Genomic DNA, 24,089 nt, shown 5'->3' with positions numbered 1-24,089 from the left:
CAATTTTTTTAACAATTTTATCAAATTATTTCTAAAATAAATATGTATATTTTTAATTTATTTTTTAATAATAATTTTTACAGTAAAAATTTTATATCTCTAAATAATTTTATTAAATTATTTTTAAATTCTTAAAGTATATATTTATACTTCTAATTTTTTTCGAAAGCATTTTCTAATAACTTATGATTATTATTATATTTTCTTATTCTATAATAACTAAAATGAAATTATAATAATTCAATGAGCATTTTTATGAGTCAACGTGACATTTACTTATAAAATGAATTTATTATTAAAAATTAAGTTTAGTATTCTCAAAACTAATTTTTTCATATATCTCGTTATAAATAAACTTAAAAATCTCATACACTTAATTATACTTATTGTAGAGGTTTATAGCCAACCAATTGCGAAATTAATTTTATTGGTTGAGAAGAAAAACATTTGAGTATCATTGATTTCTATCACCTCAACAATTTCTTCCCTTTTGAGAAAACTAGTATTTGCAGGTTTTGTTAAGAAACCTGTAAGATAGCTCTAGTATACCATCAATTTCACTGAACCCAAACAATAGATTTCCATATTGATATCATTATAAAAGGGTTAAAAAGAAAAAAAGGCATATTACTACAATAGTTACAGTGATGGGCTAGATTCAATTTCTAAGGACATCCTAGGGCCCCCCAAAAAAGTTCATCCCTGTCCTGATGTAAAGAAAAGAAGATGATACTGTAGGCTAAGACAGGCGCATTGGCTGCTGGACGCAAACTGCGGATCGTGTTCCAGCTCCCTTTACCGCCAGGCTTTGATTCTTGAGAAACAAAACTACCTTGCTCAGTCTGATGCCCCCTTCCCCTTTTTATCTGCAGAGCATGAAAGTTTGACCTAGTTTAGCAGGAGAGTGTTATAACAAAACAGAAAGCCAAACGCGATACAACACAGAGAAATTTGGGAGTAGTACATTTATTCACGTTCTTCTCTCGAGCTAAATTTGGAATCTGGGGCCATCAGTTGGGGGGGCTTCGCGTTCCGACAACATCTTCAATTTCTGTCAACACGTAGAAATGAATGAGCAGCAAGAACTACGCTTGAAATCTTTTACTTTTATTAATGTCCCATAATCGCGTGATTAAAACTATAAAAAAGAAGTAAGAACAAAAGAAAAGATACAGGATAAAGAGTGAAAATGAACTTGGATATGGTGCAGTTTCTCGGATCATACAACTTAAATTCAGGTAACCAATTAGCATCCATAATTTTCTAAGTATGTCTAGCAAAATGGTTCCTAATTAAGAACACGATACCGTTACATATCGTGGAGCATCATCCAAACTAGTGCAACCTAAAACAACTTCCCTCCTGAGTTTGGTTGTGAGCTTGTGGCAAACTCGTAGCTGACAATAGCAAAGCCAAATAGGCATCAGGAAAGATCCACAAAAGGAAAGAGCGGCAACTCGAAAGTTGAATCAGTTTGAAAAAGAGAGAAGTGAAGATTTTTACCTCAGATCGAGTTGCACCACCAATGATATATATAAATATACGCTGCCCCATTTTCTTCAAATCCGTTGATGCATTCTTCAACACTGAATCACTGCAAAAAGGCAATGAAGACTTGCCAACAAAAATTCAAGCATAACAAGTTTCGAGATGCTACCTATATCCGCTAATGCCTATCCATGCAAAAACTACACTTGTTTAGATTACCAAAAAAATTTTCTTTCCTAAGAATATCTAAGATCCTATGCACATGCATAACATAACATGATCATCGAAAGACCTAGAATAGACTAGAATATCATCAAAATTGACAACTACAAATTTACCAAGAAATTCACGTAATACATGGTTCATCAACCTCATGAAAATGCTAGGTGTATTCATAAGCCCAAATGGCATTACAAGCCACTCACAAAGACCATACTTAATCTTAAATGTTGTTCTCCACTCATCCCCAATTTTCATGCAAATTTGATAATATGCTAAATGCAAATCAATCTTAGTAAAGTAACATGCACCATCCAACTCATCAAGCATATCATCTAACCTAAGGATAGGATGACGATACTTTACTATTATTTTATTAATTGCACAACAGTTCATACACATTCTCCAAGTGCCATCTTTCTTTGGAACCAAAATAACCGGAACAACACAAGGACTTAAGCTCTCTCGCACATAGCCTTTAGACATCAATTCATCCACTTGCCTTTAAATCTCCTTTGTCTCTTTTGGGTTACTTCACTAAGCTGTATTTTAGAGGTCATCTATTACAATAAAAACTTTGCTCAATTTATTTTACTGCGTATATTTTTTAAGAGGTGGGTTAGGGAGTGTTTTTCAGTTTAAGGGTCTGTGAGTCTCCATTCTGTTTTATACCACTTAATTTACTAGTAGACTCTGATTTTACATCTCATCCGTGGACACTCGGTGACATGTTTCAGGCTGAACCAATTTTTATTATCAAAAAAATATTCAGCATTAACACCCTAACAGATTAAGATGTCTTCCTGAAAATATCACAACAGAACGGATGAGCTGGATGTTTAAGTCACAGCAGAGATAAACAAACACGCATAAGAGCCCAGCATACCTTGAATATCCGTCATCAGAAAGATGAGGCCGTGCCCACGTTGCAGTTCGTCTTGATCTCATTGAATGAGCAGGAGCTTTTCTTTCTGGAGCGACGGGGGCATTACTTGTCCGACCTGATCCTTTCTTGGTCTCCTCCGGCTCAACTGCCGAACTTGGTTCGTTCATACACGAATACTCATTCTTCGGCAATTCACCTTTGTTAACATTCTCAATAAGCTCCTGGACCAGAAACTCAGTTACCTCAATCATCCAATCAAACACTCATATAACAGACGACATTAGTAACTTTCGTTTCTCCTCGACTCTTTACAATATATGCTATTTAAAAGTAAATTTGCATGCATCAACCGTGATAAAGCAAATGACTTTCTTTTTCTCTGTTTTTAAATGACGGCTTCACCAAATTCCCGCAGCATTTTCGCAAAATTATTCCAGCCACTGATTGATTGAAGCTACAGAAAAACAACTGCAATATCACTTCCGCAATTGCTGAAAGTAACCACTAATCCTCCAGCTTTGAGACAAACGTTTAAAAGGATCATGACTAGACAGTAAATACCATTCATCCTGTTTATCCTAACTAAATGAGAAACTTATATGAAAGAAGATTGAAAGCATTGCTTAGTTGACTGACCATCCTAAGAATAGGTACAGGAGGTGGCCTGATCACAAGCAGCAGCATCACACGTACAGGAAAATCAGTATGTTTCTTTAAGAACTGAGCAAATAAGAGAATAAGAAAACCATTCCTAGAAGTTCTTCTATACAACATGAAAAATACCCATATTTGCCTATACAGGACTTAAAACAGAGGATAGATCACAATTGTTTAGGACCTCTTCTAATTCAGCATCCTTTACTTCATCATAAAACTATCTCAGCATACCTCATTTGTTAACCAGTTCAATAAGATACAATATGCAGACATGTTTTATGACTTAATTCTTACCTCTAACATGGGATAAAATCGAAAGAGTTGCCACGTTTCTTCCTCACCAGTTCGATCCTTTCTGGCTGCCGTTTTTGTCTGAGAACCATAAGGAGCATTCTTTGCCTGTTAGACCTACTTGCGAAAATATTGCAGAAAGTACTATATATTATATTATGAGCACCCCAAGTAAGTGCATATTGTACCTTCTGGTTATTAAACTTGAGTGAGAAACTGCCCGATGCCTTTTTGGTAACAGATGATCCCACAAGCAATCGCATATTTTTCACAGCCTTCATATCCGTTTCCGATAACTTGGCCAACTGATTAATGACCGATCAAAGAATAAAAACATGTAACTAGCCTGAACGTAAAACTTTCCATCACCAAGAATCTTAATTCACATCCAATTCTAATTTTACAAGGCATAACAGGAAGACTAATCTAACAGAAGCATTGTGGTAAATTATAATCGAGTACAGGATTACAAATTTATTTTGTTTTAATTTTTCCGCTTCAGTATTGCAGATGATTCCCATTCCATTCTTTTTATGTGCTACTAATTTGCTTTTCCTACTTCAGATTCAGATTGCACCGCATCATCATATTTAATGTGGAAAATACTTGGGTTGCAATTTTCATAATTATGCATCATTTCCTCAAACAGCACTTCACGTCAATGAATAGGAAATCAGTAGTTACCTGCATTAGCTTTGTAGCTTTGTCACCCTCAAATTTCTCAGGGTACACGCATGCATAAATTATCAACAAACGAAGCTTATTTTCAGGAGATGCATCCTGCATGGGAGAAGTGTTTTGTTATAACAACCCTATATAAGACATTAAGCACATCAACTTTATTGATCACAACTCCATGCTTTATCACCTGCTTTGTCCTTAGGAAGTTAATAACTTCTACACCTCCTGCATCTCCAAAAACAAGATCCTGCTCTAGTTGCCCAAGTTCTCGAAGGCCCAATTTTGTGATAATGCTGTTAATTTTTCCAGCTATCTGCAGTGAAATAATCAATTAACAAACCAGAAGGGAAAAACATAATAGAAAATTACACCTTGAGAACTTCCTGATAATTTCTCATTCTTAATTTTTAATAGCCTAACTACTAAAAAGAATTTTACGTTTTTCAGTTCCATTTAGTCGCAACTGATCTAGTGGTATAAACAAATATTGAGTACACAAAGTATGAACTTAGTTTCTCATTTTATGTGTATGCAAATTGCACTTATCAGTTTGCATTTGGATTTCATAAGGCTAGAATCTATGATGCTTATATGTAACAACGAAGTTACATCATTGAACGGGAAGTATCTGATTTCGAGAAGAAGCAAACCTCAACATGAAGAGACAGCTTCTCAATTTGTTCATTGTATTTTGGCAAGGCTTGAACAACTTTCTGTAAATCTCGTGTAGATATTTCAGCACCATCTCTGCAAAAAGTGAAACTTCAGCATCAGAACTGTTAGGAAATGGAAGTTCGATGGCCCAACTCTTTTATTCAGCCCACAAGTAAATGATAACCATAAGAGCAGAAAAGTTAAAGCAAGCATGCTTTATCTACAAATCAATGGGACATGCAAATTTTCATTTCTAGAAAGCAAAGCGTAATATGTCTCGTGGATGATTAGTGCGTAACACCTAATGCTGCTTCAACTTAATTGTTAAAAATATGCAAGTGATAAAAGTTTAACAAGCACATGCAGTACCAGTGACGAACTGAATCTATGTTCTACCAAATACAATACGATAATATGCAACATAAAACTGTCCAAAGTTTTTTGTACTTGGGCTTGATTTTTTGCTAACTATATGTGCTTTCAGGTACCGTTTTCTATCGCAGAGATTTACCCAGAGTAGGCTTCTAACATCATAATCCAACATTTTCACCACCGCTCCTCAAAATATTATCAAATTGATACATTTCTCTATATCATCTTTCCCATTATCCATTCCTAGATATTATCTTAACTGTTTAACAGTCTCAAACTAGATGGCCTTGGCTCTCTAGGTCTTTAAAACAAGTGCCTATATGTCACCCTGCTGTAGGAATTCCAATCAATACCACAACAAATATTCTTATTCTTTCCCTGCTCCTATCCATCCACCTCTAGATCTACACTTGTCCATTTCCACCCAATATTGCAGCTTGAACCCAGGCCTTGTAAAATCATCTTGAACTCGGAACTGGTGATTATACCAATAAGCCACAATGCCTCTGAAATTGACCATACCATGTTCAGAAGGGGAAAATTTATTGTCAAGCAGAAACATATGAAACAAATTTCAGTGATATGAAATTCGAATTTCGAGCATTATTTTAATCCATGATCCAGGTCAAAATAATATTAAAGAATAGCTTAATCCAAAGTTCTGAATTTATTAAAAAAAATAAAAACTTAATCATTGTCTCCTCTGAAGGGACCGACGTCTATACAATAATCACAATATCCCAGGAAGTCTTTTCATCCAGGAGATACTCTTCAAACCTCTTCTTAGTCGCATGCCACTCAATTGAGTACTGGCCTTTTTCTATGGCGGTCCCTCTCAATTTACTTCAGCCCACAAAACTTCAAATAAGTTCCTTGCCATGATACTCGGATCAGAATCATAGTTATAACTTTTGTGGCACTAGCTCGGTGATCAAATGCCTATTGAATTTTCCCTCTCCCCAACCATTAAAGCAGAAGAAAAAGTTGCTAATGCTATAAATTTAGAGTTCCTTTTAGGTAAATTCTTGAGCCATGAATTCAGATTTAAAGGATAAACTCAAAAGGTCAATGCTGAAATATCATGAATAGAATAGTATCGAGGTACACAATGAGTTACTAACTTATTAACCGAGAGAACCTTATAAGATTGCATATATCCGCATCAAATGCAAAACAGCTTTCAGAAAGTTGGGCCACTCTAACCTTGCATTTTGTTGCATTTGTGCAGCTTTGTTCTTTTTCAAGTTGGTCATCTTGTCATACAAACGTTCACTAGCCTGATATATGCCAAGTTAATGGAAAAGAGTGTTCAGATTCACAACGTACCCAAATCAACTACTCAACCAAGCCTTTGCCCCAAGTTGGGTTGGCTAGACTCACGGTGTATCCAAGTCATAAAAGATAATATAAGTGCATAACATACATCTGCTATATGTGCATGACGAAGCTCAAGCCAGACTGGATCATTGTCATCTAAAAGGACCTCCTTTCTCTCAGGCTCACCACCCTTTTTGCTTGGCACCTAACATGCAATATTTCATTTCACACCAAAAAAACAAAAACATAGAAATGAAAAATAAATTCCCAAAATCCCTAAAAGGACAAACCAACCACAACGAATTACCTCCAGCGCATATTTATTTCCGTCCATATCCAATAAGTCATGGCACATGGCATCATAAGTCCATTCATGAATGACAGGAGCAATCTGAAGCACAGAAGTCCATGACATCCAACTGTTATTATAAAGAAAACTGACAAACTAATTAAAGCAGAGTAATCATCACAGAAAAGCTGTAGGTGACCTGATCAATGGATCTGTCCAGGATGAGCAGCTCACATGTCTCATTCTGCGGGAAGTTGGGAATGGATTTATAGTTTGACATACAGTTCCATATAGCCGTAGCAAGCTTCGTCGGAATTGTGTCACGAAAGGTTGCCGTTGTTGATGCATCATCTAGCGTCTTGGCAGCACGATACCGCACACAAGGGAGCTCCTAAGTAATTGCAAAAGAAACAATGAATTCTAAACAAACAGGGAGAAAAAGGGTAAGTAGAAAATCATTCACTTAGAAGCAATTTGTTTAGTTTGATATGGAAAAGATATAAGATAATTTAGTCCATATATTCAGCAAAGTCCCTAATATCGCCTGAAAGTAGGCAGGCTATATTCTCAATACTGTGTGGTGCAAAAGGTTCAGCGTATTTTACAACTTTTAGGCAAACCTAGAAAAAGAGCAAGACCCATGGTTGCCAGTCCACATAAGAGTTTTTGTCGAGTCCTCGAATAAGAAGTTCATAAATTTAAGGAACATATTGTTCAGGAAGTCGTAGACCCTCAAAGAAAAGGACATGCGTGTCACCAATGAAAATAATACATCCAAGATAATGGAAAGATAAGCACTCCTTATTGAATTAATAAAATCTGTTCTTCACTTTGTGCCATACAACGTCATATTTCTGAAAGTCTTTGATAATTATCAATAAACACTGCATTTTCTAAATCGATTACCTTCAATGAAGCAAACACTGTTGCAATTCGAGTTGCCATCACATTCAAGCATGCATCAAATCTTCGTGAGTTCTCAGCATTTTCACCATAGAGTTCTTCCAATGCTCCATCATGGTCAGTGGTAAATGCCTGCATCAAAACGGTCTCAAAGACAACATGTTAACTCTCTTCTTTTAATAGCCAGAGCATCAAATAAAGTATAATGGTTAGAGATTATAAGATGTCTAACTAATTAAATCAAGTGGCTAAGCATAGACAATAGAAAATATTTAGAAGAGATATCTGAGAATATGAGTATGCTTAATCCATCCATTTCTGAAGATAGAGGATCTATAAGATAGCATTTACTACTTGGAGACCAAAATGGACGGGATGAAGACCCCTAGAAAAGTAACATAGTGATAAATTTGGAACAAGCAGATATGAAAAGCCAGTTGTAAGAACATACCTGACTATCTATAGGAAAGTACTCCAGATTCATCTGCATATTATCAATCAAAGAAGAACATTGCAAACAAAATGAAAGTCATAGTTCATTCTCATGTCTCAGGTATCAGTAAGGTGAAAAAAAGAAAACGAAATCCTGACCTCTCTCAAAGCACCTATGCGAGGTAACACACTTGTGTCACACTTGATGTGATTAACCAATTCTTTGGGAACCGGTGAACTGAAAAAAACAAATGCTCTGGAAAACAAGGCAGAGGTGGAAGAAAAATAATCAAAATGTAATAAATATAAAACATTCAAGTAAATACAGCTACAGTTCGGGAAAACTATGATCTTTGACATACTTCTTGTATAAAGGCTCCCTTCCAGACATGTCAGACAAGAACATGACGACACTGCATGCTAGTAAAAGACAGAGTTAAAGTGGGTCCCACACTTCTCAGCATTTATGTTAGCGCAAGGGAAAAATAGGAAAATTTTACGGGAAATTGAGATACAGTGAAACTGCGCATGGAATGAAGCAAAATGCCAGAACGTAAGGGGCAATACTGATCATTTATATACAGAACATTTTTCATGTGCATTTTCTCTCAAAAATTAACTATATTATTATTTGATTGAACAAAAACAAATTACTTTTCTTTTGATGGCTGGACAAAATAGATAGCATCCATGGAGGGTAAAGGTTCTCTCCTCCTGAAAAGATCTTCCACCACTGCAACAAAACCAGAATCTCTTATCCGATTCAAGTATAAATTTCCAGGAGCTGATTTAGTCATATTGAAAACAACGATAAAACTTACGTGAAATTCCTTGGTCTGTGATATCTGACATTTTACAAGAATGAGACATGACTTTCACTGTAACTTTGTCCATAATAAGTACCTGAAAACAAGATTGTGAATTCAGGTCTGGCGAAAGGAAATATACACAGCTATAACTATGGAAAATTTATCTTAGATTCATTTGCACAGGTAATACAATTTTTCTTAACGCTTTCCATCAAGCAATTTAATAGATTTAAAATTCGATAAAATAATTAGTACATCAAGCGTACCTTCCATGTTGATTTCGATTCCCCTGTTCTTGTTGATCCAAGCATTTCAAGCAATAAACCTGACGACACCAAAAAAAAAAACACGTTATCAATAAGAAACTCAAAATGGTTCGAGTAATAGAGAGAAGCAAAAAATTTTAAAGTAACATAAATTACAAAATGTGTATTCATTTTCTGCTAACAGTTTCCCGCCAAAAACAGTAATGAAAAGAAAAAGGAACTTAGAAAATATGGCACGAGTACATGAAGAAACTTACGATCGCGGCTGGTTTGACGAAAGAATTTGTACTCTCCGCCATGAGAAGAAGATTCAGAATCGGATAATGACATTCTAAAATAAATTAAGCCCACGATTTTTGTTTTCAATATAAAAAACACAGCGATGATCCAATCAAAGTTAAAAGAAAAAGAGAGAGAGAATCTGTTTGGAAAAAGAAAGACACAAGTTTGTGCGTTGTGTTGATTACAGAATAGAGAGAGAGAGAGAGAGAGAGAAGGATGGAGATTGAAAGCCGTTACATTTTGTGTGTGTGTGTGTGGGAACATGTCTCTTGCAGCGGGTACTTCGCGCTTTGAATGGACAAGTGATGATCAACACGTTGTTGCTCTACGACAGCGTATTTGTACTTTCGAACTTAGGGGAAATTTTGTCAGATTTATTCCTCAATTTTTATGAGTCCAATTAAATGTTAAATATATTGATTTTGGATCATGATTTTTATTTTACGATCACAATAAACAGTGTAGAAAATATTAAATTTATCATTAAGGCATTTTTATTCAAAAATAATGATGATAAATTAGTAAGCAAATGCTGACGTTTTTAGAGCTGTATTTATTAGTCTAAAAGCATTACAAAACTGGGAAATTCACTTTATATAAGGTTGAGAAGAAACTAATACCTACATGCCAAGGATCATTACGTAATTATAAAACTAGAGATAGCTTTGCAGGATTGAATTGCTCCATCAAAGATTTCATCAAGTCCATACTTGAATTTGAAACCAGAATCTATTAGTTTCTTGGATGATATAAGAGGGTCTTTAATTCCTTCGATACCCTTCAGTGATCTGCCAACAAGAAAAAAAAATATATAGATATATATATATGATCATTTTGCTTGCACGACCAGAAGAAGGATGTATGGAGAAGGACTAATAGAGTACTTACTCTGCTGTTGGTACTGGATATTGTGGATACTTGGCAGAAAGAAAATTAGACATCTCTTCAATAGTTATAATGTCTGAAGAACAAATGTACCTCCCTTTTGCACTAGAATTTCCAAGAAGGAGATATGTGCTCTTACAAGATCATCAACGTGCACCATTCTTATATGTAACAGATGATTATATAGATCTGACTTACCTGAACATAAAGTGAACTTTGGCTCAGTGATACTGGAGTATCTCTAGTAGTCAAATTTCAACCCTGACAAAGCCGAAAAGAAATTGTTGTGGAGATATTTACCAAAAATCATAGCTAATGCTGCCTCCACTGATGCAGGAAGATTTGGACAAATGAAGGGGCCAACAACAAAAGCAGGGACTACAGTCACAAGGTCCAGACCATGTTCCTCAGCGAATTCGAGAGCTTTTTTCTCAGCCAATGTCTTGGAAACCCAGAAAGCCCTCGCGAAGGGATTTAGTGACTTAATGTAATTGATATCACTCCAAAAACTTTCATCCATTACTTGTGCATTCTTGTCATTAAAACCAACTGCTGCTGCACTAGAAGTGTATACAACTCGCTTCACTGTCCTTGAGTTCAAGCACACCTTTAAGATTCCATTGGTTCCATCTATTGCTCTTTTTAGGACTACTTCTTCAGGTTCTTTGGGATCAAAATAGGTGGGGGCAGCCACATGAAAGACACCTGCACATCCTTTAATAGGAACTTCAAAGCTGTTTGGATCACAAAGATCTGTATGCAAGATTTTTAGCTTATCTGATGCTCCTGGTAGACTTGTCAGGAAGCTGATATCTCTTTCTTCTCTGTTCAAGTATATTGTGTTTCAAAGAATTAACAATGGCATGCATGTTGGTATGGGATTCTTTTGTTAAAAGTCATGAGCCTGGACCAAGGTTATTAATTCAGTACCGGAATGTCTCATTTTATTAAAAAAAAAATGGAACAAAATATCTCTTGTTTAGTATCGGCTAAAATCTCGATTATCTCGGACCGGAACGATCGAGATTGGACTGAAATGGCGAGATTAACGAAATAAGCCGAGATGAATTAATATTATATAAAAACATTATATTATTAAATTATATCATTGAATTGAATTAAGTAGTTTAATAACATTTAACCCTAACTAAATAAAATATTTTCTCTTTTTATCAATAAGAACGAATTAAATCTAAAATTTTAAAATTTAAAATTTAAAATTCTGCATCTCATTTTGTGCTTTACTGTTTAACCATGTATTCTTTTCACTAATTTATTAAAATTTTTGTGTGATTTAATCTATATTATTTAGTAATAACAATTTAATGGTTTAAAATTAAATTATATATATATATATATATAATCCAAAACAGTTTGAAACGGAACGCTAAAATGCTCCAAAATTCAAATATTTTGTTTCAAAATAATAAATTCAGAACGACCTTTGCTTTTATAGCCTTTAATACGAGTCTTTTGGTAGAAGAGGAGGCCATGGTGGAAAAGGGAAAAACATCCTTAGAGCAAAAGAGGCTCAGATACCATAATGATATTTGAATGTTGACTACTGCTACAATGACAAGTATAATAGATACAGGAAAAGTGTCTAATCCTACTCTAATTAGGAAGATAACAAAGAATAGGAAAATTATAAGTAAATGGTTACTAAATAGATGTAATATAGACTTCCTAATCAGGTGCCAAATCTGGAGAAGATTTATTCTCTATATCATTTACTGTTTCGAGATCAAGCATGATTTCAAAAATTAAATGCCTAATGTTCCATCAAGTGTTTCCTGATGATTGCTTCTTCAGGTTCTTTTGTTTTCGGAATCAACAGGTGTTACTACATGAAACACACCGATGCTGGCTGCTATATTTAAAAAAAAAAAAAAAAAAACCACAAGAATAAAATGTCTAAATAAAATTAAGAAATGACTTGGTGGAAACACAATTATGAAGACATTTTCACTAAATTGTCCTCTTAAACTTAATCAATAAAGAACTGAGAAACACAAGTCCAGTCCCCTATTTAATCTAGCTTTTACAAAATGATCACAACCAACTTATTCTGAACTAAAGATGGCCCTTTTCTCTGCAGGTTTGAATAGCATCATCAAACATCTCATCTGGCCCATGCTTGAATTTGAAACCCAATTTCAGTAATTTCTGAGACGACAATCTAGCTGATTTATGGCCTTTAATGTCCTGTAAAGCACTGTCAAGATCAAGAAAGTAAAATCAAATCAACATTCTCATAATGACTTCACAAATGAAGGAAGGCAAAGATAAATTACTCACTCTATTGTAGGTATTGGGTACTCCGGGTATTTGTGGGATAGAAATTTAGACAGCTCTTCAATGGTCATGGTGTTTGAAGAACAGATATACCTCCCTTTGGCATCAGGATTTTCAAGGAGAAAGATATGTGCTCTAGCCACATCATCGGTGTGCACCATTGACATGTTGAGCAGAGCACTATATTGTTCCTTCTCGCCTGAATGATGTTTAACTAAATCACATTAGCAGATTCATATAAAAGCTTAGCCTAGAACCAAAATACGAAGCCACTTTCAAAGAAAAATACAGCTATCGTCCTTCTCATATCTTAATTTTGCACTACAAAATAACTATACTAGAATATTAGGCCAAATATAAGTTGTTAACTATGGTCAATTTTTTGGCACTTACCCAGTATCATAGCAAATGATGTGTGCACTGAGCCAGGAAATTTGGGGCAATTAAAGGGACCAACAATAAAAGAAGGAACTACTGTCACCAGGTCTAATCCATGTTCTTGTGCAAAATCAAGAGCTTTCTTCTCTGTCAATATCTTGGAGATCAAGTAAGAAGCAAAAGGGGACATAAGGGATTTAATATAATTTGTGTCATTCCAAAAGCTCTCATCCATTGCATGCGCAACCTTATCATTAAACACAACTGCAGATGCACTTGAAGTATACACAACTCGCTTCACTGTCTTGGAATTCAAGCATGTCTTCAAGATGCCTAATGCACCATCAAGTGCTCTTTTGACAATTACTTTTTCAGGTTCTTTGTTTTCAATATCAACAGGCGTAGCTGCTAGAAACACACCGATACATCCTTTAATGGCTGCTTCGAAACTGTCTGGATCACTGAGATCAGCTTCGAATATTTGAAGTTTCTTTGATGCTCCTGGTAAACTTGTCAAGAAGCTAACATCCCTTTTATGTTCTGATCACACGTCAAAACGTTAAAATGCTCGATTCCAAGCGAAACAATTCAAATGACAAAGGATAAATAAAGACACTGTCTCGATTCCTAATTAAGAAAAAAAAAATTACCTGGGTCGGGTCTGATAGTGGTGTGAACAGAGTATCCATGCTCAAGAAGTCTCATGACCAGCCAGGACGCTAAGAAACCAGTACCTCCTGTTAACACATACTGTACCTTTGTCTGTGTCTCCCCCCATCTCTCTATCTCTGCAGCTATAGGAAGATGGAGCACAAACATTCATTTGTGTTAGTTTTTGCTTGTTTTGGGGTCTTAATGCAGCGTTGTTCGGGAATTGAAAACAACGTGTGACCTTCTCATTTCCTTGGGTGCAAATATAACTGATCAGTCATGACAAGTTTAGTTGCCAAAAAGAAAAAAGGGAAGGCCAGCGATTTCTCTTGTTAGGTAAGAGCATGCAAATTAAGTTGATCGAACGTTCATGTCATAAATAATCATTTCTTTCACTTGAAGAATATACAGAAAGACAACAAAAGACAGTACTTTTCAGTACAAACTAGAAAGAAATGATTTGATAATGCGAAAAGATTTCCCAAATAGGAAAGCCAACTGAAATACAGAAATTCATAATAACCTTTTTTCCTTGATCTCTTTGGCTTACCAAAGAGAAAAAAAAAGGTACGTATTAGACTATTAATTTCAACTGTGAAATTTAAAAGAAAAAGAATTAAGCTGTGAAAAGGAGCCTAACCATGATGCTAAAACCAGCATCTCCTATATAGCTTTTATCTCCTTCCTTCCATGTCTCTCTGTATCTAAAGAAAGATGAAGCACAAATTAGCTGTTATCTCTCCTAGCGTCTTTAATGTTTTTTGGTTGGTCTGGAACTCCGAAAGGGTTGTGGGCTAGGTTGTACGTTGTGGGCATTGCAAAACGACAACAGGATTGTCGTTTCCTTGGACTACGTATATTCTCATTTTCTCTGCTCTTTAACTATGTTGAATTTCTCAAACCAAATAATAAATGGTGTTTTTCCAATTCCTGTAATGTGATGTAAGAGCACTCAACCCTTTCCTTTTTTGGAATAAACTTACCATTTTTGCTTCAACTCTACCCTCTCTTAAAATAAGATTAATTTATATTATCATTGTTTAATCAGAAATTAAGTTTATCATCCTATTTACCATCAACTACAAAAAGAAAGACGTTCAAAAACCTAACAAGAATGCACTTTGATCATTTAATTAGAAATTGAATTCTTCATCAAATTATTTTGTCTCATTCAGCACCTTTAAACCTGACTAGTATAACAGCAACAACACCCACCATAGAGTCACTACTTAATAGGAGGTGGTAAATTTTATTTAAATAAACTCATAAACTAGTGAGAAACTGAAAAACCAATCCAATGAATTAAAATAACTGATTTGATGATTTATATATCACAAAAAGCTCAAAGCACTTAGTTGGTAGTTTCTGAAGTTAGCAAATCTAAAATCCATAGTAAATATTTTTTTTATTTCTTTTATTTTTCATCTCCTATAAATGCTTGTTCTTTTATCCAATTATTTACTGAAATATACACATTTTGTTAGCAGATAATTTTTTTAAGTAAATTTAACAATCACTAGTTATAAATTATATTATTTGAGTTAAATGTTATTATTAATCATTCATAATTAAAATTAACTAATATAAATACGACATGTTACTATTATCTATAAAATAATACGGTAAATTGAATCTATCTAAAAAATCTTCAAAATGAGTGTTGTATACTTTACAATACAGGAGCACAAAGCATGTAATACTTTGTGTGGATTGGTTATACAACAAAAGATATTAAAAAAAAAAAGAATTGTTATTTTGTTAAAAAAAAAAAAGAATTTGTTATACAAATTTTGACTTGTTGTTTGAATCATCAACTAACTAAGAAACCCTTTATCTTTGCAGCACTGAATAGCTCCATCAAACATCTCTTCAATGCCAAACCCATACTTGAAACCCAAGTCCAAGAGTTTCATTGATGAGAGCTTGGATATGCTAGATTCCTCTATTTCCTTCAAGTCACTGCCAATAGATCTCTAAATGGTAAGAAAAATCATGTAATGTTCTTACAAGCTATTGTAAAAATAAGTGGAAAAAGAAATACAAAAAAGGATAAAATAAAACTCACCCCATGGCGGGTATATGAAATTGACGGTATTTCGAAGCAAGAAATTGGACCGTTGCGTGAGTGGTCATTTGAATGGAAGAACAAATGTATCTCCCTTTTGCATTAGGATTTTCAAGGAGGAATATATGTGCACCAACCGCATCATCAATGTGCACCATATAGAAATTATTAACATCTTTATACAGCTCTGCATTCCCTATACCAAAAGTATAATACCATTTACATGAAAATGTGAAGGGCAGTGAGTATATAAATAAATAAATGAGATTTAATGTCTTGCAACTTTATACTATATAAAACAAAGTAATATACCGATTCCCTGGTCTTGAGGCTTGAATAAATAAAGAGAGAAAATAAAGGAAGAAAGACAAGTACCAAAGATAACAGCGAGAGCGAAGTAGACAGAACCGGGGATATAAGGACAAATGAAGGGTCCAACAACCAAGGGAAGGACAACCGTGACAAGATCCAACCCATGTTTTGTTGCGAAATCCAGGGCCGTCTTTTCAGTTACTGTTTTGGAAACCAAATACGAAGAACTTATAGACTGCTTCTTTCTTCTACAAATGTCAAGGTCACTCCATGTATTTTCATCTGTTACGCTTAGACCTTTGTCATTGTACATTATTGTTGCTGCGGTTGAAGTATAAACAACTCTTTTCACTGTCTTTGAATTCAAGCTTGCACTCAGTATGCCCAACAATCCTTCAACTGCTATGTTCGTCACAGTTTCTTCTGCTTCTTTCCCTTCAACATCCATCGGATGAGCCACGTGGAACACACCTACACAGCCTTCAATTGCCTCTTTAAAACTCTCTGGCTTGTTCAGTTCTGCGTTGTAAATTTTTAGCCTTTTCGCAGCTCCTGGCAGGTTTGTTATATAACTGAGGTCTCTCTTCTTTTCTGCAATGGCAGCTCAGTGCCGAATAAGTTAGGATTGAGAAGACAGTTTTTCTTGGATGAGACTCGCATTCTTTTGTTTTCTTTTAACAGCAACATGAGAAAATTCATTAAGCATAAATTTGTTAAGAGTCAACTGTCCATGAAATTTATGCACATCAGAATAATACATAATCATTTAAGACTTGGCTCATAAATTTAATGTATAAACTAATGTCATTATATAAGTGCATCTTTATTTATACTAAAAATTCCTTAATGCATATGGGGTAATAATATGCGAATTATGCATCTTTTTCCTTTGTTTTTGTGCATATAATGATTCAAAGAAATATTTGAAACTCAACTTGTTTAAGTCATCGAAACACGTATCAAATTCTTAGCAAGAAACACACAAAATCTACCGCAAAATAACACATCTCAAATCCAAATGCCAAGCAAAGACTTTGTTCTGCTTAAATACAAACTAAAAAAAGAAAGAGTTCAACATCAAAATATTTATTGTAATTACCCATATCAATCTTCTTTCATACCAAGGGAGAGGCATTATCTTATCCAAAAGTTTAAATAATAATAAGAATAATAGTCTATCTAACAACCATATAAACTGAATCAAATTCTCTGCGACATAACAAAGGGAAAAGAAATTACCTTGGTCGGATCTAACAGTGGCTCTTACAGAGTAACCACGTTGAAGAAGTCTCATAACCAGCCAAGAAGCAACATAACCGGTTCCGCCAGTTACACAAACTGTGCCTTTCTCCTCTTCCATCTGCTGTAGTAGATCTCGTTTACCTAGCTAGCTACCTCCTTAAAAACCCCATAATTACAAGAATTTTATAAATGTTACATGTCACAACATGCAGCAGCTAGCATTTATACACCACTCTTATTTATTATTATGATAGCTATTGTTTATTTTGCGTGTGCGACTAATATATATATATATATATATATATCCTCTTCAAGCCACCTACTGTACAACTGTTCTCATTAATTATTATCCCCCTAAAATCTGCGTTAGTTAAGGGGTCATCTGCTTCTTAAATCATCTGCCTTATATACTTTAGTCTTACTGCATTTCCTTAATATATATTTTGTATTTAATGTCAATGCTACAGGAAAGCAAAATGTGGGTTGTTATTAGGTCTCTCTCTTTCGTATACGTCACCGTTTGAATTCGTTTTAAAACCAAAAAAAAAAAAAGAAAAAAAGAATTTGTTATGCAGCTGGAACCCAAAACAACAGATTAAAAATTAGATGTAATGTGATGCAGCTAAAACTGTCATTGTGCAGATGCTTATCATCAGTTGTGCTTTTCGTGTTCAGATGGCATCATTTTTTGCATCTTTCTTTAGTTTTTCGACTATTCGGTCAACATTTTTCCTGTATTCATAATCTTTTCAACAAATTTTCTTTTTTGCTTCAGACCAACAAACCAAATTAAGAAAGTTGGATCTGTGGCAAGCGATAGCTCAGAAATGAAAAAACGAGACATACATATGAATTCATATATAAAAATAGTAGGACGAAATATTGTGGATAATATTCATATAATACGTTTAAAACACATGTAATTAAGAATAAACCTAACTGTAGTTTTGGCATGTTTTGACAGCTGGCATCGATGAAGCTTCATCTCATCCATAATGCAATGAAGCCTGTGTTCCGCAGCTACAATAGGCAAGCCAGTCTTTGCAGTAAAACCGTAATAAACTAGACAAACCATTAAATTATGTGTGTATTTCTTTTCCTTTTCTAGAAAGAAAAACACATATAATTGTGACAAGATTTTGCCCATCTTTCAGAAAATTATCTTAAGAAAACTTCATTAATATACAAAAGAATTTTATGTGATAAATTTTAAATTCGTTCTAGATGTATTTATATACAAAAGAATTGTATTTTTAAGTATAAATTTGGAAGATGGTTAATATATTTTTTATTATAATAGCAGATGTTAGACAATGGTTATGGGCTTGTTGGTAGGCTTGATTTAGGTGGAGGGCAGAGTTCTATCTGCAGCACTGGACCCATTTCGTCCGACCAAAGTCGATATCTAGAGCGGGCTGTATTGGAAATTTATGTTTTCAGCCCTTTCGAAAGGTTAAAAGAATTGTGGTTTTGTGCTTAAAAGGCATGAAAGGTAATGAAAAAGATCTTCATAATTATTCAGTTAGCAACGAACGCTTCTGAAATCTAACCTCAGAACAGAGGGGTCTTTCAAACGCCAAACTATTATTAAACACAAAGACACGAGCCAACAAACTTTACCCACCAACTTCCCTTAAATATAATATATTTTTAATTAATTAATATTTTGAAAATATAATAGTTATCTATTTCTCTTGAAATTGATTGCTTTTGATATTAGATAATATATACTGTAGAGAAATCTGGGAAAGTACATTAGTGAACTCTTAAATTGAGTGTTTACAATAATACAATGCACAATATTATGACACGGACAAAGCGTTTCACCAGGAATAACAAATAGGTTGCCGCTAATAATTACAATAGAAGCATCTCCCGTTTATAGTATTCTTTTAGTAAACTGTTACACAAAATATCAAATCAGAAAAGCGTTCGTTACAAAAGTAAAATCATTAATAATTTTCATTAAAAGCATTAAATTACAATCGCAATTTTATATTTAATTTTCCTCTTCTTTTTTTTTTAAAAAGAAAAAATAATCTTTTAATGAAAAATAAAAAATAATACTATTTAAGTTAATATCTTTTAACCAATATATAATACATGTATCTATAGCTAATTGATATTTTTTTTTTAAATAAACTAATAGCAATACACTTAGTACAATAAATTGATTAACATAAATACGCTTTGAAAAGATCTTCCAATCCTTATTATTTTACTTAAGCATCCCGTAATTATACTTTGTCTATAACGATTGATTAAATTATTTTTATAAATTTAATTTTATAATCAAAATAATTTAATATAATATTAAATCAAAACTAATAAAAGAAAAAATAAAAAATTCTCTCTCTCAGTCTCCGTCTCTGTCTCCCATACCATTGATGGACCTCGTCTTCTAACATGGATTCCACACAAACCCCCCGCCTCCTCAAATCCTAAATCCGATAAACCCTAGATTCACAGATCACAACATAACACTAACATATATAGAAGAAATTATCGCTTTCTCCTTTTCTTCCTTCACTTTCTCGAGTTCCATTTTATTTAGATATATAATTCTAACCATACTCTTTAATCCTCCAGCTTCAAGACCAAAATAGAAGGCAAAAAGGAAAAAAAAAGAAGAATTGGGGTTTTAAATCTCTTTACTTTTGTTTAATTTTTAGTATGCATAGATCTGGAGCTGCTATGGCTTGGAATGTATTCAAATTCTGTACGGCCCTTCGCGGCCTTGGCTCGATCATGATCTTGTTGGTTCTTGGCGTTGTCGGTGTCACCTATTACGCTGTCGTTTTGACCAATTACGGCCCTGCTTTGCAAGATGGTGGCTTTGATTCTTGCACTGCTCTTGCTGTTTTGATCCCATTTCATTGTTTGGTAAGATCATACTGCTTCAAGCACTTTTCCTCCTCTCTCTCTCTTTTTTTTTTAAATATATAAAGAGTCTTTTAACACATAAAAACTTTCCATACTCTTGGTCAATTTTAGTGTAAATGGTAATGCAAACAAATGGTAAGTTTAGTCATTTTCTATTTGTGTGATTTTGTTTCTTTTTGTTATTTAATTGACTTGGGATTGGATAGATGCGGATCTCAGAATATATTTTTGTAGCATCAAATAGTGTTAAGATAGTATCTGACTGAGTATTCTCAGAAATTCAAATAAAAGTGGAGAGTTTTTTTTTTCATTTTTTAATTTTCAGTTGGTGATGCTATTATGGAGTTACTTTTCTGTTGTTCTAACTGATCCGGGTGGTGTGCCTCCTAATTGGAGGCCTGCTATTGACGAGGAAAGAGGTGAGGCTGACCCGTTGAATGGCTCAGATTTTAGTGGTGTGCTGACCGACTCATCCAATCAAAGAATTCGTTATTGCCGGAAATGCAACCAGCAGAAACCACCTCGATGCCACCATTGTTCTGTTTGTGAGTTTTCTTATGATGTTCTCTGGTTTTTGACTCCAATCTTGCTAACAGAAAAATATTAATTGGTCATTTTGCTTCTTTCAGGTGGGAGGTGTGTGCTAAAGATGGACCATCATTGTGTGTGGGTTGTAAATTGTGTTGGGGCATTGAATTATAAATATTTCCTTCTATTTTTGGTAAGTTGTGATTTTCTGCTGAAGCCTGCATGTTTTATGTTCATAACGTGCTTTCTATGATTATAGCTAAAGTAGGGATATGTCTCTTAACTGTACATTTCACTAGAAATATATCTATTTGTATAATTTTGATTAGTGATGAAACTTTTAGATTGCTAGAGAAGAACTGTCAATTGGATTTAGCTTTGGTTAACAGTAGAATCATTATGGTCAACCTATAGATGATTGATTCGGCAATTATATTTTCTCATGAGTAGGTGGAATGATGCCTTCAGTTGAGATTGTGGCATGTGGGACTGAAATTATTTAGAGTTATATCCTTTTCATGCATCACCTTTATTTCACCGTTCTCATTGCTTCCCCATTAATGTTTATATGCAATGTATGAGAAGTTTAGAAAAGTTTTACAAATTATGAGCTTGCTATACATGTGTCTGATAAGCTGTTTAGAGTTTGTTCATTTAATGCAATTGTTGATCTAGACCAATGGCACGCTAGCCTGTTGTATAACTTGAAAAATTAGCAGTTGACCAAGATCTTTCCTCCCGAGAACAGGCATCATTTTATGGCTATTCTTTACAAGTTTTTGTAATTTTAGTTTTCTGAAATGTGAAGCTGGAAAGCATATTATACTTTAAACATCCATTCAATGATAAATCCTGGGAAATATGTAGCAGTGGTAGAGGTCTTCATAAAAGAAATGGTCACACTTCTGTACTCAGATTCAATTTATTTGTTGGTGTAAATATGTGTTTGGTTTCCTGGCTCGGGCATTAGCAGATCTTTTAATTTAAATTTCCTTAACTATAATCTTGAATGTTAATGCAGTTCTACACATTTCTTGAGACAAGTCTTGTGACCTTGTCGCTGCTGCCACACTTTATAGCATTCTTTAGTGATGGAGAGATTCCTGGAACACCTGGGACTCTTGCGACCACATTTCTTGCCTTCGGTAGGATCTACTTAGCTTATTCATATGACCTACTTAATCAGTAAAGTCTATATCTTTCTATAACTACTGTCTCTTTTACAGTTTTGAATCTGGCGTTTGCATTAAGTGTTCTTGGATTTCTGATCATGCACATATCATTGGTTTCTGCTAATACCACAACTATTGAGGTACTTTCTTTTGCTTAACTTGGTCTGTGCTATATCAGATGTTATGCTTGTTTGGCTTTGGCTTATCGATTTTAAACATTAAGTGGGAGTTTTGTGTTTGGTTCTCCCTTTCTGGTTTTAGCTGCTCAATTTCCACAGTTTTCTTATGGAGCTCGCAGTACACAAAGTTAGATATAGTATATTAGATTACTGACGCTATATTGTTAAGGGATCTGCTAAGTTTCCTGTTTGCCTTGTAATCAGGCGTATGAGAAGAAAACCACACCAAAGTGGCGCTATGACCTTGGTCGAAGGAAGAATTTTGAACAGGTGATCTTCTTTTTGCAATTTATTGTTATTGCTGGTTTTTTTTTTTTTTTTTTAATCTGTCATGTATGAATCCTGGGAAATAGGAATTCCTTGTAGTGAAATGATATATCATGCTCAAACACTCGACTGCGCATGGTTCTAATTTACTGAAATCATTTTTCTGTATTATATTTGAGGTTCTTGAGGGTGTATCACCTTCTGAAATTTCTTCTTAGATGTTTCTGCATATGAATGGCACCTGAAATAATCTGAATGAGCATCTTAGGCATGGTTGGTGCAGAATGGTTTCTCCTCCTTACTGCCATGGGGTGTGTTGCTATCAATTTGTAACTATTGCTGTTTTAGGCTAGAGCTATGGAGTGATAATGCATGTCATCAGCAAATTGCTGGCAGTCTGTGTCATGTCGAAGCATAACTAATCATTTTCTATCACATCATCAAGCATCTTACTAATGATGTATTGAAGTGACTATCATTTAAGTTGCGTCACAAAAGCTCATTGTGAAGTCGCTAAAACTTCCTTTGTCTAGTTCAAGTTTTAGGTCGCATGGTTGTCGGAAGCATTTTATGTGCTCTATTAATCTTCATACACTATTGATCTTTAATAAACATGTTGATATTTGTATACCAGGTATTTGGGGCAGATAAACGATATTGGTTTATTCCGGCCTATTCAGAGGAAGATTTGCGACGAATGCCTGCACTTCAGGGTCTTGAATATCCATCAAAGCCTGAGTTAGACTCACAAGAGTTCTAGGAGCCAGTTGTGCCACGTGGACCTGAAAAATCTTTTGGTGTAACAATAGAGATATAGAGCTGCATCAAGATGCGACACAATGTCTTATCAGATAAACAAATTACTGCTAATTTGGGCTTCTAACCATTCATTCCCACGGGCATCTTTCCAGAATAGCTGGAGAGAGAGAGAGAGACCAAAATCTACATTTGAGGAATACTAGCAGGGGATAGTCATCTGATGTATTTTCTTTTTCTTGTAATTTTGAGGGGTCCGGGGAACGACAAAAGAAGGGAATGTAATGGCACGCCCATGTGTTCTGTAGGATTTGTTGTACATTACAAGGGATAGAAAATCAATATATGGCTTTTGCTGACCTGGTAGAGGTGATTGATCTATCTATACTTCGGCTTGTTTTGCATTTTATCCTGTGCTTGGAGAAAGTCTCAATGCAATTGCGTACCGTTGGCTGCAAAAATATCTCCCACAATTTCCATATATCAACGCTTCTTTTGCATTTTCAGAGATGCTTCGTCCAAAGCGTTCAGGTCCAGGACATGTATTTTTTTTCCATATATATACAGTTAATGAGTGTAGCGTGCGAATTTTATTTTTGTCAAATAAATTAAATTACTGGTAGTTTCTTTACAGTTCGTAGCCGTTACAGTTCTAACATTCAGGCTTTGCTAACAGGAATCAAACCAAACGATGAATTTTATGAACTAAGCAGCATTGAAAAAGCCATTAAAGAAGCAACTGGATGTACTCCAGCCATAGAATGTAATATGGGTGGATCAGGAAATAGCCACCTCTTCCAAGTTTTCCTCGTGTGTGGACACTTCTGGGTCGGAGATCAGTGCTACCAAGGGCTGTGCGTCTCGGGTCCAATTTCCTAAGTTTTAGATGTGTTAAACATTGCTATATTATTTAATCTCTTGTATTAAACT

The 24,089-nt window shown here is 34.6% G+C and overlaps 5 protein-coding genes across 6 annotated transcripts; 1 reads left to right on the top strand and 4 right to left on the bottom strand.

Annotated features, from left to right (window-relative positions):
* Positions 1–964: 964 nt before the first annotated feature.
* Positions 965–9,773, bottom strand: LOC8270637 (protein transport Sec1a). Of its 2 annotated transcripts, XM_002511673.4 has the most exons (21): positions 9,522–9,773; positions 9,265–9,323; positions 9,011–9,092; positions 8,844–8,922; positions 8,552–8,602; positions 8,349–8,445; positions 8,209–8,241; positions 7,761–7,889; positions 7,054–7,245; positions 6,873–6,956; positions 6,672–6,770; positions 6,452–6,525; positions 4,873–4,969; positions 4,410–4,535; positions 4,226–4,321; positions 3,730–3,846; positions 3,545–3,622; positions 2,594–2,814; positions 1,504–1,594; positions 1,308–1,397; positions 965–1,051 (listed from the first exon to the last, which is right to left on the bottom strand). In XM_002511673.4, exons 1-21 carry the CDS (start codon positions 9,592–9,594, stop codon positions 989–991), a joined length of 2,031 nt encoding a protein of 676 aa, XP_002511719.2. In that variant the 5' UTR covers positions 9,595–9,773; the 3' UTR covers positions 965–988. The 2 variants fall into 2 exon arrangements, with proteins under 2 accessions (XP_002511719.2, XP_048231983.1); XM_048376026.1 differs by lacking the exon at positions 9,522–9,773 and having other exon boundaries at positions 8,552–8,609.
* Positions 9,774–10,183: 410 nt separating this feature from the next.
* LOC8270636 (vestitone reductase) lies at positions 10,184–11,687 on the bottom strand. The gene is given in 5 exon segments (XM_048370428.1): positions 10,184–10,334; positions 10,435–10,555; positions 10,558–10,629; positions 10,732–11,255; positions 11,677–11,687. Coding segments are annotated over 5 exon segments (879 nt in total).
* A 453-nt stretch (positions 11,688–12,140) lies between these two features.
* On the bottom strand, positions 12,141–13,923 carry LOC8270635 (vestitone reductase). The gene is made up of 4 exons (XM_002511671.4): positions 13,755–13,923; positions 13,120–13,644; positions 12,730–12,925; positions 12,141–12,646 (listed from the first exon to the last, which is right to left on the bottom strand). The coding sequence occupies exons 1-4, from the start codon at positions 13,921–13,923 to the stop codon at positions 12,505–12,507; spliced, it is 1,032 nt and encodes a 343-aa protein (XP_002511717.3). The 3' UTR covers positions 12,141–12,504.
* Positions 13,924–15,334: 1,411 nt separating this feature from the next.
* Positions 15,335–17,677, bottom strand: LOC8270634 (protein BRI1-5 ENHANCED 1). The gene is made up of 4 exons (XM_002511670.4): positions 17,372–17,677; positions 16,196–16,723; positions 15,821–16,016; positions 15,335–15,714 (listed from the first exon to the last, which is right to left on the bottom strand). The coding sequence occupies exons 1-4, from the start codon at positions 17,490–17,492 to the stop codon at positions 15,570–15,572; spliced, it is 990 nt and encodes a 329-aa protein (XP_002511716.2). The 5' UTR covers positions 17,493–17,677; the 3' UTR covers positions 15,335–15,569.
* Positions 17,678–19,575: 1,898 nt separating this feature from the next.
* Positions 19,576–23,544, top strand: LOC8270632 (probable protein S-acyltransferase 14). The gene is made up of 7 exons (XM_002511668.4): positions 19,576–20,257; positions 20,583–20,802; positions 20,887–20,978; positions 21,807–21,930; positions 22,012–22,097; positions 22,341–22,406; positions 23,038–23,544. The coding sequence occupies exons 1-7, from the start codon at positions 20,048–20,050 to the stop codon at positions 23,161–23,163; spliced, it is 924 nt and encodes a 307-aa protein (XP_002511714.1). The 5' UTR covers positions 19,576–20,047; the 3' UTR covers positions 23,164–23,544.
* The last annotated feature ends 545 nt before the right edge of the window (positions 23,545–24,089 follow it).

This window comes from Ricinus communis, chromosome 1 (genome assembly GCF_019578655.1).
Source record: "Ricinus communis isolate WT05 ecotype wild-type chromosome 1, ASM1957865v1, whole genome shotgun sequence".
NCBI lineage: Eukaryota > Viridiplantae > Streptophyta > Magnoliopsida > Malpighiales > Euphorbiaceae > Ricinus > Ricinus communis.
Note: the sequence above shows the minus strand (reverse complement) of the source record. Positions and strands in the feature narration are given on the sequence as shown.